The sequence below is a fragment of the Mobula hypostoma genome, chromosome 2, assembly GCF_963921235.1.
Source record: "Mobula hypostoma chromosome 2, sMobHyp1.1, whole genome shotgun sequence".
NCBI classification, from domain to species: domain Eukaryota; kingdom Metazoa; phylum Chordata; class Chondrichthyes; order Myliobatiformes; family Myliobatidae; genus Mobula; species Mobula hypostoma.
In genome coordinates, this window is record NC_086098.1 from 207,825,238 (window position 1) to 207,843,209 (window position 17,972).

A 17,972-nucleotide genomic window follows, 5' to 3' on the forward strand; every position below is an offset into this window, starting at 1 on the left:
AGGAGAAGTTTGGATAGGCACTTGGATAGCAGGAGTATAAAAGGCTATGGACCCAGTGCAGGTTGTTGGGAGTAGGCAGATTAAATGGTTTCAACATGGACTAGATGGGCTGAAGGACCTGTTTCTGTGCTGTATTTCCCTATGACTCTATGACTAGGTGTCAATGTAGGAAATGTCCATTCGCTGATGAAATTTATTAACGTTGTTGATCATCAGGGTAGTCTTCAAAAACAAAACAACGTCAACAGCTTTGATGTCATCAGCAAACTGACTGGTAACATTTCCTGTAATCAGTTGATAAAATTGGCACAATAATCACAGATGAAATTTAATCCTCAAAAATATGTTTTGGAAAGATGGATAAGACTAGCATATATACACAGAATATTATGACTGAGGAAGAGAGAGATTTTGGGAACGTGTCCAAGAATCTTGAGCACAGATAGTTAAGACGTCAAATAGGATACTTACCTTCTCCAGTGAGGCATGGAATATAAGAGCAGTGAGTTTTAGAACAAGTATATAAAGAATTAGATAATAATGGAAATGTGATTACTACAGAGTGATACCCTTGGTCTGCAGAGCCTCTTTCTGGCCGCATACTTTAATAGACTCTACAGGTAATATAAAAATTAAACATGCATCTTAATGACTTTCACTGATTACTTATGTTTACTCAGTAGAATGGACAATAAATTAACTAATGTTGTCATAAAATTGCAATGCACAGAGGTTTAAAACAGATTTAATTTACTCGCCTGAATCTCTACAGGAACTCCTTCATCATTGTATTTAATCAAGGTCCACACAGGTTCATTGTAAGGTTTCAAAAACGTCTTTTTAGATGTGCAAAACAGGAGTAAGCATAATCCCACTGCAAAATTTTAAAAGAAAAGAATGCATAGTTTAATCAGTTAATGTTCATTTGGGCACCAATTTCATCACTAGTCTTAATCCTCACATATATTCCAATCTAGTGTAATGCTTTTACTGTAGCGTTCACAATGTATTCTCCTCTGCATGAAGAAACAAAACGCAAATTGAGTAATCACCTTACAGAATGCCTGCTGGAGCATCCCTGAGCTTTTACTGCCTATCATATCAGTCCTTCATCGGACTCCTCTGCATTCCCTGAAACTTAATAAACTTGTCTCTCCTTTCCACTTCTAACATTGATCTTTGACCTGATGCATTTGATTTGTTTCTCTGCTTCAGATGCAGACTGACTTGCTTTATTTGATATATCTTTGATTATTTTAGCTTATTTTAGATTTCCAGCATCTGCAGGTTTTTTTTTATAATTTTCATTAAGTTCCATTTACTTACATTCTTTATTCTTTCCATCTCCCATTGGGTAAAAGATACAAAAACATGGAAGTATACACCACCAGGTTCAAGGACAGCTTCTATCCCACATTATAAGAATGTTTCTCTAGTATGATAAGATTTACTCTTGTCTTCACAATCTCCCTCATCATGGTCTTGCATCTTATTGTCGATCATCACTGCACTTTTATTGTAACTGTAACACTTCATTTTGCATTCTGTTATTGATATCCCTTTGTACTGCCTCTATGTACAGATGTGATGAAATAGTCTGTATGGATGGTGTGTAACACAATTTTTCCCCAGTATCTCAGTACACATAGCAATACTAAAGCAACTTACAACTTTAAAGATCTATTGCACAGAGTACAGAAAAAGTGTGTTCCTAGTAGAAGGAAGGATGAGGATGGAAAGATAAGAGAACCTTGGATGTCCGAAGAGATGAAGAATTTAGTCAAGAAAAACAGGGAAAAGCATGTAAAGCTTCAGAATTCAGGATCAAACAAAGCCCATGAGGAGTATAAGCAAGCCAGAAAAGAACTAAAGGGAATTAGGAAAGACAGGAGAGGCTCTGAAAAATCTTTGGCAAGTAGGACTAAGGTGAATCCCAGGGCATTCCATGCATACATCAAAAGCAAAAGGATAACTAAGGAGAGTGTGAGACTACTCAAAGATAAAGGGAGTAAAATTTCCTTGGATACAGAGAACATGAGTGAGGTTCTTAATCAGTATTTAGTATTACCAAGGAAAGGGATATGGAGGACTAGGAGATCAGTGCTGAGTGTATAAATACATTAAGGCTTTTAGAGGTCATGGAGGAATTGTTGAACTTCCTAATGAGGATTAAGGTAGACAAGTCCCCAGGGCCTGATGTGATTTGCCCCAGGGTATTGAAGGAGGCAAGAGATGAGATTGCTGGACCCTTGACCTGTATCTTTGTGTCCTCTCTAGCCATAGGCGAGGTCCCAGAAAACTGGTAAGTGGCTTATGTTGTACCTCTATCTAAGAAGAGAACAAGAGAAAATCCTGGGAACTATAGACTGGTGAGTCTCATGTCAGTTGTAGAGAAATTGCTGAAGAAAATTCTTAGAGTTAGGATATAAAAGTGTTTGGAAACTCACAGCTTAACTAGGGAGAGCCAGCATGGCTTTGTGCGTGGCAAGTCATGCCTTACCAAATTGATTGAGTTTTTTGCCAAATTGAGAAGAGAGATTGATGAATAGGGCAGTGGTTGTTATCCACATGGATTTTAGTAAGTCATTTAACCAAGTCCCTCATGAGAGGCTAATCCAGAAGATTAAAATGCATGGGACCCACAGTTAATTGGCTGGTTAGATTCAGAACTGGTGTGTGCATAAAAGACAGAGGGTAGTGGTTGGATGCATTTGAGTTGGAGGTGTGTAATTAGTGGAGTTCCACAAGGATCTGTGCTGGGACCTCTGCTGTTTGTAATGTATATAAATGACCTGGATGAAAATGTAGATGGGTAGGTTGGTAAATTTGCAGATGACACCAAGATTGGTGGAGTTTTGGATAGTGTAGAAGACTGGCAAAGGATACAGCACAATATAGATCAGTTGCAGATGGGCTGAGAAATGGCAGATGGAGTTTAACCGAGATAAATGTGAGTGTTGCATCTCGGTAGGGCAAGCTCAAGGAGACAAGCAAGATCCTTAACAATGTTGCTGAGCAGAAAGATCTTGGGATCAAAGTTCATAGCTCCTTGAAAGTGGCTACACAGATTGATAAGGTGATCAGAAGGCTCGTTGAATATTTGCTCTTATTAGTCAAGGCATTAAGTTCAAAAGTCAGGAGGTTATGTTGCAAGTATAAAATTCTGGTTGGGCCACATCTGGAGTATTGTGCACAGTTCTAGTTGCCCCACAGCAGAAACGATGTTGAGGCTTTGGAGAGGGTGCAGAAGAGGTTTACCAGGATGTTACCTAGTTCAGAGGGATGTGCTATCGCAAGAGATTGGATAAACTTGTGCTGTTCTCCCTGGCCCATCAGAGACTGAGAGGAGATCTGATAGAGGTTTACGAGATTATGAGAGGCAAACAATAGATTGAAGATGAGAGGGGGCAGGTTCAAGGTGGATGGGTGGGGAAACTTTTTTACTCAGAGAGTGGTGGATGCCTGGAGTGGTGATGGATGCAAATGCATTGGAGGCTTTTTAAGAGACGTTTGGATAGGTACATGTATTTAAGGAAGACGGAGGGATATGGACATAGTGTAGGTAGGAGGGATTAGTGTTTGGGTGCTTTTGATTTGGCTTTCAGCTGGTTCAGCACAACATTGTGGACCAAATGGCCTGATCCTGTGCTGTACCTGTCAACGTTCTATGTTCTATGTTTAACAATAGAATAACAGTAGCATGATAACAGTACATTCAAATATTACAAGGTGTAAACTACAACAAAGAACTTTGTTCTGTAATCAAATGGAATTTATTGTAACAGAAACAGTATGTTAAAACAATCAATGTTTTTTGAATATGGTGAATGGACATCAATTTTTAAAAGGACACTAATGGCAGTTGTATACAGGCCTCCAAACAGCAGCCAGGATGTGGATTACAAGTTACAGCAGGAGATAGAAAAAGCATGTCAGAAGGGCAATGTCATGATAATCATTGGAGATTTTAACGTGAAAGTGGATTGGGAAAACTAGGCTAGTACCCGACCTCAAGAGAGAGAATTTGTAAAATGTCTGAGGGATGGCTTTTCAGATCAGTTTGTTGTTGAACCTTCTAGGGGATCGGCTGTGCTGGATTGGGTGTTGGTGTAATGATCTGGAGGTGATAAGAGAGCTTAAGGTTAAGGAACGCTTAGGAAACAGTGATCACAATATGATCGAGTTCACTTTGAAATTTGAGAAGGAGAAACTAAATCCCAATGTGTCGGTATTTCAGTGGAATAAAAGGAAATTACAATGGCTTGAGAGGGGAACTGGCCAAGGTTGACTGGAAAAAGACACTAGCAGGAAGGACAGCAGAGCAGCAATGGCTGGAATTTCTGCGAAAAATGAGGGAAGTGCAAGACAGATATATTCCAAATAAGAAGAAATTTTCGAATGGAGGAAGGACACTACCATGGCTGACAAGTGAAGTCAGAGTCAAAGTAAAAGCAAAAGAGAGGGCATACAAGGAAGCCAAAGCTGGTGGGAAGATAGAGAATTGGGAAGCTAATAAAAATTTGCAGAAGGAAACTAAGAAGGTCATTAGGAAGGAAAAGATGAGTTATGAAAGGAAACTGGTAAATAATATCAAAGAAGATACTCAAAGTTTTTTTAAGTATATAAAGGGTAAAAGGGAGTTTAGGGTGGATAAAGGACCAATAGAAAATGACACTGGAGATATTGTAATGAGAGACGCAGAGATGGCAAAGTGGGAGGTGGTACTTTAGCACTGCTGGCCCACCACCTCGAGGGAGTCTTGATCATGAGCGGGCCAAAACTCCTGAAGACAGGTGGCAGATCAACTGATGATCCCACTGGTGATAGCACAGGACAGTTAACATCTTAGTCCAAGTGTATTTTTAACACTTAACTCATCAGTCTTCTCAATGGAAGACATCTGCAGTATACCGGACATTCAAGAGTGTCAGGGATGTGAATTATGTGCAGTGAAAATTATGACTGAGAAGGTGCTCAGGAAGCTTAATGGTCTGAGGGTGGATAAATCTCCAGGACCTGATGGAATGCACCCTTGGGTTCTGAAGAAAGTAGTTGGAGAGATTGTGGAGACATTAACAATGATCTTTCAAGAACCGATAGATTCTGGCATTGTACCAGATGACTGGAAAATTGCAAATGTTACTCCACTATTTAGGAAGGGTGGGAGGCAGCAGAAAGGAATCTATAGATCTGTTAGTCTGACATCAGTGGTTGGGAAGTTGTGTGCAGTTTTGGGCTCCTTATTTTCGAAAGGGTATACTAACATTGGAGAGGGTTCAGAGAAGATTCACAAGAATGATTCCAGGAATGAAAGGGTTACCGTATGAGGAACGTCTGGCAGCTCTTGAGCTGTATTCCCTGGAATTCAGGAGAATGGGGTGGGGGGGATCTCATAGAAACATTCTGAATGTTAAAAGGCCTGAACAGATTAGATATGGCAAAGTTATTTCCCTTAGTAGGGAAGTCCGGGACACCAGGGTATGACTTCAGGATTGAATGATGTCCATTTAGAACAGAGATGCAGAGAAATTACTTCAGTCAGAAGGTGGTAAATCTGTGGAATTTGCTGCCACAAACGGCTGTGGAGGCCAAGTCATTGGGTACATTTAAGGCAGAGATAGATAGGTTCTTGATTAGCCAGGGCATCAAAGGGTATGGGGAGAAGTCAGGGGAATGGAGATGACTGGAAGAATTGGATCAGCCCATGATTGAATGGTGCAACAGACTCGATGGGCCGAATGACCTAATTCTGCTCCTATATCTTGTAGTCTTTTGGTCAATTGACTGTTTACTTCCTGCAGTACATTGTTGGAATACACACTTCCCTGTTTATTAGGTAGATATAGCTTACCTCAAGAACAACAGATCTGAATTGAACTTTTTTTTAATTGTTGATTTACCTAACTTTTTAAGTGCTTAAAATATGTAATGTAAAACATTTTCAGAGACGATATTTTGATCAGATCTAAGGCAGTACTTAACTCCTTCAGGCTTCTGGTAAATAGAAACATAAATCCAAAATTTATGATCTTTACTTTGCATAAGAATGAAGTTCAGTAAAACTTCCTGTTCTGTTTGACAGCATAAATCAAGGTAAATTCAATGCATTATGAAAACCTGCTGGTAAAGCTATTAATTTAAATGTTTGAAGTGTTGAAAGTCAACCCTTAGGCAGAAATTTCTGCATTTCATTTGAGCGTGAATTGAGCTCTCCTTTAACAAAACCACTGCAGTTTCCAGCAAAGCTTACCTCAGAAAATATTTTGCTTTGCTCAACAGGCCAGACACTAAACCCTCACTACCCATCTTCACAAACTCTCACCAGACCTTGACTCCCATCCACACATTTTTTTTATTATCCATTATTACTGAGGAATTGCTGCATTGGCAGACAGGATTTTAAACCTGCTCCCCTATTGCTCTCTCAGATGGAAGTTCATGGCACTATGTCTTCCCTAGTGTCCTGGACAATATTTATCCATCAGGCAGCATGCCAAACACAGATTTCTTGATCATTTCACCCTTGTTGTTTATAGGGCCTCCATGTTAATACATGGCTTGCTGTATTTCTGGCATTAATGACTGCTATTTAGGAACTTCCGTGGCCAGAAAGTATATTGATGTGACTTATAAGTGCTCCTTATTTCAATTTTTTATTTAGGTAAAGAGTTGCCATGTCTCCATTAACGTCAATGATTATCAGGCCTTGCCCTAACAGAAGTGACTACTCTTCCCCACCTTCACTGTAAGTTAAACCAGCTCGTTTTTCACCCTCGTATTTCTGCCAGATGATCTATGACTGGAAGCATTAATTCCATTTCACTTCTGACCTGCTGTGTGTTTTTAGTTGAAATCACTGAAGGCAAAATTGCATAAACAGGTTGTATCATAGTTTTATTCAACGAAGTTTCTCGCAATATGCAAATCAGGAACAAATGGCATTAGCTGTTGGCCGGCGTTAGTTCTAATTTCTTTGAAGCCACTGAAGCAGAAGTTCCTCTGAAGGGAGACACCATCATAAAGCCCAATGGTTTTGCCTTGAGTGGGGCAAATACTCTTTTCCTTGCAAAACAGGATGCAGATTTCTTCCTTGACATTAAAAGCTTGGCACTTCGTGTCCCCATTATATACCAGGGTATCTAACAATATACCAATATCCAATGGTGCAATGTCTATGGAAATTTGACTGTTTGTCTCACAAACATTCAATAACTGAGTTTTACAACTAAATTATATATAAATAACTCTAATCCAATTTCCTCACCAAACAACTTAAGATGCTGGGAATCTGAAACAAAACCAGAAAATGCTGAAAATATTTAGCCTTGAAGATACTGTACCCCTATTTCTGATGGGATCTCCATTTGTCTCTTACATTTTGCTAATCTTCAATGGCTTCTGTTTCTCTTCTTTATCTTGAAAATTTATTGAGCAAACCTCACTTCAATAGTCACAGTACTTTTGTCAGCAAATGTCTTCAGCTACAGTACCAACACTATCTGTGCTATCTAGACAAACTTGGTTTTCACCTTTCACTGACATTCACTTTGCTTTCTCCAATTCCAACAAGTTAACAGTTGCTAGTATTCTCACTTTTCCGGTTCCGATGGAAGTTGTTTGATCTAAAATATTAACTGCTTTTTCTCAACAAACTCTCAATGATCCACTGAGTATTTTCCACTTCTTCAATTTTTCTACTCAAATTTTTGAAAAATTAGTTAAAGTTGCTTTTAATAATGGAAAGCATTCAAATATTTTAACAATATGTGGCTTTGAATGTAAAATTAAATTCTACTAGAGCAAATAACAAACTGCTGGAGGAATTTAGCAGATTCAGCAACGTAAGGGGGAAAACCAAAATGTTGGCAATTCCTTTTCCCCCTCAGATGCTACTTGACCAGCTGAGCTCCTCCTGTGTTTTTTGTTTGTTCCAGATTCCAGTATCTGCAGTCCCATATGTCTCTATAAAATCATACTGATCTATCCTTAAATATATAACTTCTTCAAAATAGCATCAGACCATGAAATAATGCAACATGCTCAGCTGAATATAAAAATAGCTGATACGGATATTTTGAGTTTGGGTATACTTACAAATTAAGAATAATAAACCAGCAAAGAGAAAACCAATTGCAGCTCTGCCCAAGAAGGATGTTGCAGGCATTGGAGCAGGACATGTTTTCCCATCAATGCAATGGCAAACATGTAAATTCAGTGAACTTTCCTTGGAAATTCCTTGCCTATCTCGGATTTTGAAAGGTATGCTGTAATTTCCAATGGGAACTTTTCTTATTCTGTTGAGCTGAACAGTGGTATCTAACAAAACAAATAAGAACAACATTAGAGTACTTACAGATAATAACATTGCACACTATCATTACAACACAGTCATTGTAAAAAAAATCAAATATAATGAATATTCTGAGAGGAGAAATAATGGCAAGAGAATCAAGTATCAACCTCTCATTATTTGCACTACCTTTTCCCCTGATAGCCAGCATTCATTTTGAGGGACCTTCCTTTAGTCTTGAAGGTTAACTTTTCAATTAAATTCCATCTTTATACAGCCAATGAAGATTGACAGAGTGTAATAGCTCAAGATGGTCTTTGCTTTTCATTGCATGCCATAGTAAATATTTCATCAACAAAACATTATTACTAGAAGATTGAAATATTAATTTGATAGTTCACATATTTTTACCTAAGATGTAGAGCATTTGTAGGTTTTTTTTGTTTTAATATTTTTTTCATTTATTACATTTAAAGAAAACGCATTATTGATGCATACCTGTCATTTTACCTAATTTCCAGTTTTTCTTTATATTTTGTTCATTGTCCAACAATTCAAATGTAAAGGGACTACTGAAGGGCTCTAGGTCCTTATCATTTGCTGTAACAGTTATAAATTTCATTTCTCCATCATCACACATGTCTTCATATTCAGTTTTCAGATATGGTTGATTATCATTAATGTCTGATAGAATAATAGACATTGTGCCAGTTCCTGTCATGGGATCCTCACCTAAAGTAGGAAGAGATGCAATCAATACTAAAATTAAATGGTAACATAAATTTCCCTTGGAAGTAAATGGTTTGTAACAAAACATATGAATGGAGAAACTGAGAGAGAGCCTGCCATGTGTTGATAGTCTAATTAAAAATGTGCATAAACAGATGCTAATGTCTATGTTCTATTTGTTCATATTCAAGCAAGTGAGCTGTAAATAAATGTCCAGAAAATACTTACCAAGTTCAACTGCATGCACTGTAAATACGTAAACACTGTTATTCACGTACGGGGATTCTCTGTCCAATTCTTTTACTGTTGTGACAACACCAGTTTCTGAATCTACAGTCACCCATCCTGCAGGTTCATCATCTTTATAATATCTTTCCAACAAAAAGAGACAGACTAGGTTAGCCAGGAATTCAGATTGTTTAAAACTAAGAAAGTTTATATAGTCTCCTAAACTGCATTTAATTATCTGAGGAAATAGCTTCTTAGTTTATAATAGTTTATGGGAGCATGGATGTCAACATTTGAGGAATAGAAACCTTCAGGATTAGGCAGTCATTATTGGAAATCCAAACACTATATGGGGGATATGTTGATCCAGAGGAGAACTGACAACTAATTAAATTAAGAAAGTTTGCATGAGTCAACTTTCCCAGTGCCTAGAGATCCTCTTCAGGCACATCTGATCAACTTCCATTACTACGGCGCGTGGCCAAGTGGTTAAGGCATTCGTGTAGTGATTTGAAGGTCGCTAGTTCGAGCCTTGGCTGAGGCAGCGAATGTGTCCTTGAACAAGGCACTTAACCACACACTGCTCTGCGACAACACCGCTGCCAAGCTGTATGGGTCCTAATGCCCTTCCCTTGGACAACATTGGTGGCGTGGAGAGGGGAGACTTCCAGCATGAGCAACTGCTGGTCTTCTATACAACCTTGCCCAGGCCTGCACCCTGGAAAACTCCCAAGGCACAAATCCATGGTCCCATGAGACTAACGGATGCCTAACTAACTATGGAGGGACCACTACTTCTGGAAGTTTCCAACTTCAGATCTGGACAGGATGAGACATAATTTCCCAGGCAAAGTACGCAAATGACAATTGATTTGGAAGTCCATGGCCTGGTTAAATTTCCAAAGTGATCACTATCATATTCCACTCTGAAAATAACTAACTATCATTTGTGTGATTTTGAAAAGTATTTTGCCTTTCAATACATTCAGCAACACAAAATGTTGGTTTCAGGACGCACCTGTGGAGGGGAATGACACAATCAACATTTTGGGCCAAGACCCTTCATCAAGATTGGAAAGGAAGGGGGCAGAAGCCAAAACAAGAAAATGGGGAGGGGGAAAATCAAGAAGATGGAAGGTGATAGGTGGAAGAGGTGAAGGGCAGAAGAAACAATAATCTGATAGGAGGCAATAGTGAAGCATAGATGAAAGGGAAGAAGGAGGAGCATCAGAGGGAGGTGATGAGCATCTGAGGAGAAGAGAAGGGGAAAGAGGTGAGCTATTATGGGGTATGGAAAAACAGAGAAGGGGTGGGGGTAGAAATCGACGTTCATGCCGTCAGTTTGGAAGTTGCCCAGACAAAACAGGAGTTGTTGCTCCTCCAACCAGAATGTGGCCTCATCCTGGCAGTAGAGGCAATGGACCAACATGTCAGAATGGAAATAGGAAATCAAATTTAGATAGGTGCCCATCGGGGAATCTCTGCTTTTGTTGCAGGCAGCACTCAATGAACCAGACCCCAATTTATATCAAGTCTCGCCGAAGTAGAGGAGGCTACAACAGGAGCCCAGATGCTGTAAGTGATCCCAACTGTCTTGCAGGTGAATTGTCATCTCACCTGGAAGGACTGATTTGAGTCCTGAATGGTAGTAGCGGGGTGGGGGGTATAGGGGAAGATGTAGCACCTGTGCCACTTACAGAGTTAAGTGCCAGGAGGCACATGAGTGGGGAAGGATGAGTGGACAAGGAAGTCATATTGACTCATATGGAAAGCTGAACCTGGGAGTGGGATGTGGGGCGGGGGGGGGGGGGAAGAGAGAAAGATGTGATTAGTGGTTAGATCCCACTGTAGATAGTGAAAGTAATGGAGAATTAAGTACTGGATACAGAGGCTTATGGTGTGATAGGTAAGGACAAGGAGAACCCTTTCTCTGTTATGGTAAAAGGAGGATGGGTGCAGGAAATGAGGTAGATAGAGGGGAGGGCAGCGTCTATGGTAATAGAAGGAAAACCTTGTTCTTTAAGCAAGGAGGACATCTCAGATGTTCTAGAGTGGAAAGTCTCACCCTGAGAACAGATGTAGACAGAGGAAATGAAAAAAAAATGAGTAGCATTTTTATAAGTGACAGGGTGGGAAGTCAAGATAGCTATGAGAGTCGGTAGGTTTATAAAAGATATCACTAGATAGCCTGTCACAGAGAGATTGAGAAAAGGGGGAGAAGTGTCAGAGATTGACCAAAATAGCAGCGTGGAAGTTGGATGCAAATTTGATGAAAATGCCAAGCTCAGCATGTTTGTAGGAAGCAGCACCAATACGCTTATCAACGTAGCGCAGAAAGACTTGAGGAATGTTATCAGTGTAGGCTTGGAACATGGATTGTTCCACATGGCTGACAAAAAGGCACACATAGGTGAGTCTCATACACGTGCCAATGGAAAGTGAGAGAAGCTAAAAAGAGAAACAGCTGATGGAGGACCATCCATCGATGCAGCCTGACTTGTTGAGTTCCTCCAGCATTTTGTGCATGCTGCTCAAGATTTCCAGTATCTTCAGGATCTCTTGAGTTTATAATTTCAATGGATTCGGTCACTTATGAACTTTCTGTAGCTAGATACTGGCACGTATGGTGATGTTAGTGAGTAAGATAATTTATTTGATATTTTTGACTGCCTCTTGACTTGTATACTGGGCCATGTCATTTTCTATTGTTCTGCCAGCATTCTCAACAAAATGTTGACAAACAAAAGATCTTTATCTTATAATCCATTGGTTATGTGGTATTTCATTTCACGTGCTGCTTTTATATTTAAATTACTTAAATTCGCTCATTATGTAGTAGCAAAACTATATTTACACATTATCCAGCTGATCCTATGGCATTGGCTCACCATGCCAAAGGCTTAATTAAAACTTCACTTTTCATAATCAAAGAAATGTAACAATAATCTGGAATACTGTAGCAAAAAAAACTGCATGTTTCAATGTTTCACATTATTATTCTGTAGATTTCAGTATCTTACTTGATGGAATGTTTATAAAATTTGTCAGTATCATAAGCGTTGAATTTTCCCAGAACTCTTCCAGGTTTTTCGCCTTCATGCTCATTAACAACTAACACTGGAGGATCAAACACTGGGCGGTCATTCACATCCTTCACAGTAATAACTGCAGATAACACTTCTGGTTCCATAGGCTTTGTACCCAGACATGTGAAAAGTGGCTCTTCATTCTCCATAGTTATTTTAAGATTCCTTTTAGGACCAAGCTCATAATCCAGAGACTGCAATAGTAAGAAACACAAACAGTTTGAATTAAATATCTTACGGAGTTTTTCCTTATGTGGCCAACTCAGTTTATGAACACCCAATGTGTGTACAGTCTGCATTTTTGAACAACATCTGGGACTCCAGTGGAATGGATTTGCAGGCTGCTCTAGGGCTGCGGGCATCTCCTATTCTGGGTTTATGCAGCTACATTTCTGATTTGTGAGTAGTTCAGGTTACAGTCCTTGTCGTAACCTGGAGGGAATTCTGCATTCTACAACAACAGTCAATTATGTACTGTTCTTTGTGTATTGTCAAAGCTCTGAATAAAGGTTCAGGCATGCTGAGTTGTCTTTTTTTTTGTTTTGGATAACGCTTACTTGCAGTTGAATAATACTGATTTCTGAAAGAATTCCAATCTTTACTTCGGTGATCACAAAATAATTAAAGGCCTCAAGATTGTAGAAATAAATGTGACTTCTGAATTGACAGAAATGTGAAGCAAGGAAGAATCATGTTCAAATTTTAAAGTTCAAAGTACGTTTAATATCAATGTACATATACTATATACAACCTTGAGATTCATCTCCTTACAGGCAGTCACAAAACAAAGAAACCCAACAGAACACATTAAAAGAGTAGAAGGGAACATTAATTTTAATCCAGAGGTTGTGATGATGACATTTTAGTAACTACATGTGACACTGTTGAAAAATACTGGAAGCCTTTCCAAATGCTTTCTTAATGATTGATCAACAATGTGTCTTGTCATTCAACATCTACAAAGCTTTAGTAATTGGGTCCTGGAATATAATAATATTTATTTGCACATCAACTATTAAAGTCAATAGACATTTTTCAGCATTAATACATTAATTTCTAACAGCTGAAGTTTATTTGAAATCCAACTCATCATTTCAGATTCAGATATGTTCAAAATAAGCTCATCACTGTGGCTAATGTTGTTTGTTAGTCTTTGGAAGCAGACTAAATTTAATTGTGCATTTTTGAATGAACAAATTAGCCATAAAGAATTGAAGTATTACAAATGGTCTTAGAATAATTGGAACAGAAAAGGAATCCAAGTTCTGATGTTTTCTTTCCCTGACTAGATGATAGCAAGTGCAAGTACATAGATACAGTTTTAGACTTAGTTACATGAACTAAAAATTAAATCCATAGATATAGAAATCTCACCCCAGAGTTTTGATATTGATCACTTGATCACCAAATCTAAAAGGCAGAAACATTAACTTAATTCAATAATAACAAAAATTGCATACGACTAATATTAAAGAATGAAGGAAAATTTTGCATTCCAGCTGCAATATAAAATTGAAAATTATAAATATTTATATTAGAAACGATACAAATGAAGATAACATATTTCTCTTTACCCACTTTTCCTTCAAGCAAAATTAAAGCAGAGTTACCATATCATACCTTTATCAGACTCAGTAGACCCTCATTTGTTTCTGGATCTGTTTCCATTTTATAATTTTCATTTTCATTCCCTTCTATTATTTTAAACTTTGCCCTCCAGGCTGGTGTATTGGGAGTGTCTTGATCAGTAACACCTACTCGTAATATAACCACGTTTTTGGCACTCTCATTGATAATTGCTGAAGCCTAGTGAAAAGAAAATTAGATAGGTCACAGAAAAAAAAACAAGTACACCAAACCTTTAGACTCCAAAGCCAAAACAGATAGGTTTTTTAATTATGTAGACTCTCCAGTGCTCAAATTCCTTTGTTCCTTGAGAAATGAACTTACATTCAGTGACCACTTTCTTAGGTACCTCCTGTGGTCATTGAGTGTATGTTTGTGGTCTCACGATGCTGTAGCCCCTCCACTTCAGGGTTCAACATTTTATGCATTCAGAGATGCTCTTCTGCATATCGCTGTTGTAACAGGTGGTTATTTGAGTTACTGTTGCCTTCCTGTCAATTTAAACCAACCGTTCTCCTCTGATCTTTCTAATTAACAAGACATTTTTGCCCACAAAACTGCCACTCACTGGATTTTTTTTTTTGTCTTTTACAACATTCTCTGTAAATTCTAGAGATTGTTATGTGTGACAACCCCAGGAGATCAGCAGTTTCTGGGATACTCAGACCACCCCATATGACACCAACATTCAGTCCATGGTCAAAGTCACTTAGATCACATTTCTTTCCCATTCTTGTGTTTGCTCTGAACAACAACTTGACCATGTCTGTATGCTTTTTTGCACTGAGTTGCTGCCACATGATTGAGTGATTAGATATCTGCATTAATAAGCAGGTGTACAAGTATACCTAATATAGAAACATAGAAACATAGAAAATAGGTGCAGGAGTAGGCCATTCGGTCCTTCGAGCCTGCACCGCCATTTATTATGATCATGGTTGATCATTCAACTCAGAACCCAGCCTTCCCTCCATACCCCCTGACCCCTGTAGCCACAAGGGCCATATCTAACTCCCTCTTAAACATAGCCAATGAACTGGCCTCAACAGTTTGCTGTGGCAGAGAATTCCACAGATTCACCACTCTCTGTGTGAAGAAGTTTTTCCTAATCTCGGTCCTAAAAGGCTTCCCCTCTATCCTCAAACTGTGACCCCTCGTTCTGGACCTCCCCAACATCGGGAACAATCTTCCTGCATCTAGCCTGTCCAATCCCTTTAGGATCTTATACGTTTCAATCAGATCCCCCCTCAATCTTCTAAATTCCAATGAGTACAAGCCCAGTTCATCCAGTCTTTCTTCATATGAAAGACCTGCCATCCCAGGAATCAATCTGGTGAACCTTCTTTGTACTCCCTCTATGGCAAAGATGTCTTTCCTCAGATTAGGGGACCAAAACTGCACACAATACTCCAGGTGTGGTCTCACCAAGGCCTTGTACAACTGCAGTAGTACCTCCCTGCTCCTGTACTCGAATCCTCTCGCTATAAATGCCAGCATACCGTTCGCCTTTTTCACCGCCTGCTGTACCTGCATGCCCACTTTCAATGACTGGTGTATAATGACACCCAGGTCTCGTTGCACCTCCCCTTTTCCTAATCGGCCACCATTCAGATAATAATCTGTTTTCCTATTTTTGCCACCAAAGTGGATAACTTCACATTTATCCACATTAAGTTGCATCTGCCATGAGTTTGCCCACTCACCCAACCTATCCAAGTCACCCTGCATCCTCTTAGCATCCTCCTCACTGCTAACACTGCCACCCAGCTTCGTGTCATCCGCAAACTTGGAGATGCTGCATTTAATTCCCTCATCCAAGTCATTAATATATATTGTAAACAACTGGGGTCCCAGCACTGAGCCTTGCGGTACCCCACTAGTCACCGCCTGCCGTTCTGAAAAGGTCCCGTTTATTCCCACTCTTTGCTTCCTGTCTGCTAACCAATTCTCCACCCACACCAATACCTTACCCCCAATACCGTGTGCTTTAAGTTTGCACACTAATCTCCTGTGTGGGACCTTGTCAAAAGCCTTTTGAAAATCCAAATATACCTTAGCAATATTACTGTGTTGATGAGAAGAGCAATATAAATCATTAGGAGAGTCATCTAAAGTCTGCTCGCATTGGGGTTATATATTCAATCCATTTATTCCAGATTTGATAAAATGTTTCTTTTTGAGTTCTCAGGGAGTAGGTCAACTTTTCCATTTTAAATATTTCCAAGATAATTTCGTACCAATCTTCTAATGTAGGTGGTATTGGATTTAGCCATTTTCTAGTGATTGATTTCTTACTTGCCGCTAAGAGGGCCTGCAGCAACTTTATATCTTCCTTCTGTTCAAGGAACAATACATGCCCCAAATGAAAATGATTTGCCTCCTTGGAGCCACACCTTCTCCAACAACCCCTAGTCTAAATGTTTGTTGTTTTTTTTGGAAAATAGAGAATTATCACAAGTAAAGGGAAAGATTTGGGAAAGGGATAAAAAAAAAGAAAAAATTAAGTAAATAAGTACATAGGGATTGGATAATTATGTCTGCGGGCAGGAACAAGCACGAACAAATTGGGATATAAACACCTACAATGGTTGGTATATAGGCTTGTATGCAACATTTTGGACCAGTGGAAATGGTCCAGAAGGGTTGTATGGAAACTATTATTACCATTTTTCTTAACAACTAATTTCATTACTTAGCCTAATAGGTTAGATTTACCACAGTACATAATTATCTATTTAAATGTTTATTTTGCTTTTATATCATCTCAATGTGTACTTAAGAATGTATAAATAATTGTAGTTTTATACATATAAAAAAATGGAAAAGGTTATATGTGTGAAAAAAGTACATGATAATTGTGAACTCCTTATCCAAATAAAAATAAAATTTAAAAAAATTAAAAAAAAAAGAAAATCCAAATATACCACATCCACTGGTTCTCCCCTATCCACTCTACTAGTTACATCCTCAAAAAATTCTATGAGATTCGTCAGACATGACTTTCCTTTCACAAATCCATGCTGACTTTGTCCGATCATTTCACCGCTTTCCAAATGTGCTGTGATCACATCCTTGATAACTGACTCCAGCAGTTTCCCCACCACCGACGTTAGGCTAACCGGCCTATAATTCCCCGGTTTCTCTCTCCCTCCTTTTTTAAAAAGTGGGGTTACATTAGCCACCCTCCAATCCTCAGGAACTAGTCCAGAATCTAACGAGTTTTGAAAAATTATCACTAATGCATCCACTATTTCTTGGGCTACTTCCTTAAGCACTCTAGGATGCAGACCATCTGGCCCTGGGGATTTATCTGCCTTCAATCCCTTCAATTTACCTAACACCACTTCCCTACTAACATGTATTTCACTCAGTTCCTCCATCTCACTGGACCCTCTGTCCCTTACTATTTCTGGAAGATTATTTATGTCCTCCTTAGTGAAGACAGAACCAAAGTAATTATTCAATTTGTCTGCCATGTCCGTGCTCCCCATAATCAATTCACCTGTTTCTGTCTGCAGGGGACCTACATTTGTCTTTACCAGTCTTTTCCTTTTTACATATCTATAAAAGCTTTTACAGTCCGTTTTTATGTTCTCTGCCAGTTTTCTCTCATAATCTTTTTTCCCCTTCCTAATTAAGCCCTTTGTCCTCCTCTGCTGAACTCTGAATTTCTCCCAGTCCTCAGGTGAGCCACTTTCTCTGGCTAATTTGTATGCTACTTCTTTGGAATTGATACTATCCCTAATTTCTCTTGTCAGCCACGGGTGCACTACCTTCCTCGATTTATTCTTTTGCCAAACTGGGATGAACAATTGTTGTAGTTCATCCATGCAACCTTTAAATGCTTGCCATTGCATATCCACCGTTAATCCTTTAAGTGTCATTTGCCAGTCTATCTTAGCTAATTCACGTCTCATACCTTCAAAGTTACCCCTCTTTAAGTTCAGAACCTTTGTTTCTGAATTAACTATGTCACTCTCCATGTTAATGAAGAATTCCACCATATTATGGTC

The 17,972-nt window shown here is 38.9% G+C and overlaps 1 protein-coding gene across 3 annotated transcripts in view; it reads right to left on the reverse strand.

The window, feature by feature from the left end:
* Window positions 1-17,972, reverse strand: part of LOC134336680 (cadherin-like protein 26) — a 55,524-nt gene that overhangs the window by 17,358 nt on the left and 20,194 nt on the right. For all 3 annotated transcript variants that reach the window (XM_063031048.1, XM_063031040.1, XM_063031056.1), the window contains exons 7-12: window positions 13,954-14,139; window positions 12,268-12,527; window positions 9,248-9,390; window positions 8,789-9,022; window positions 8,095-8,316; window positions 759-874 (exon numbers count right to left, since the gene is read on the reverse strand). In XM_063031048.1, coding sequence (XP_062887118.1) covers window positions 759-874; window positions 8,095-8,316; window positions 8,789-9,022; window positions 9,248-9,390; window positions 12,268-12,527; window positions 13,954-14,139 — 1,161 coding nt within the window. The remainder of the gene's footprint in view (window positions 1-758; window positions 875-8,094; window positions 8,317-8,788; window positions 9,023-9,247; window positions 9,391-12,267; window positions 12,528-13,953; window positions 14,140-17,972) is intronic.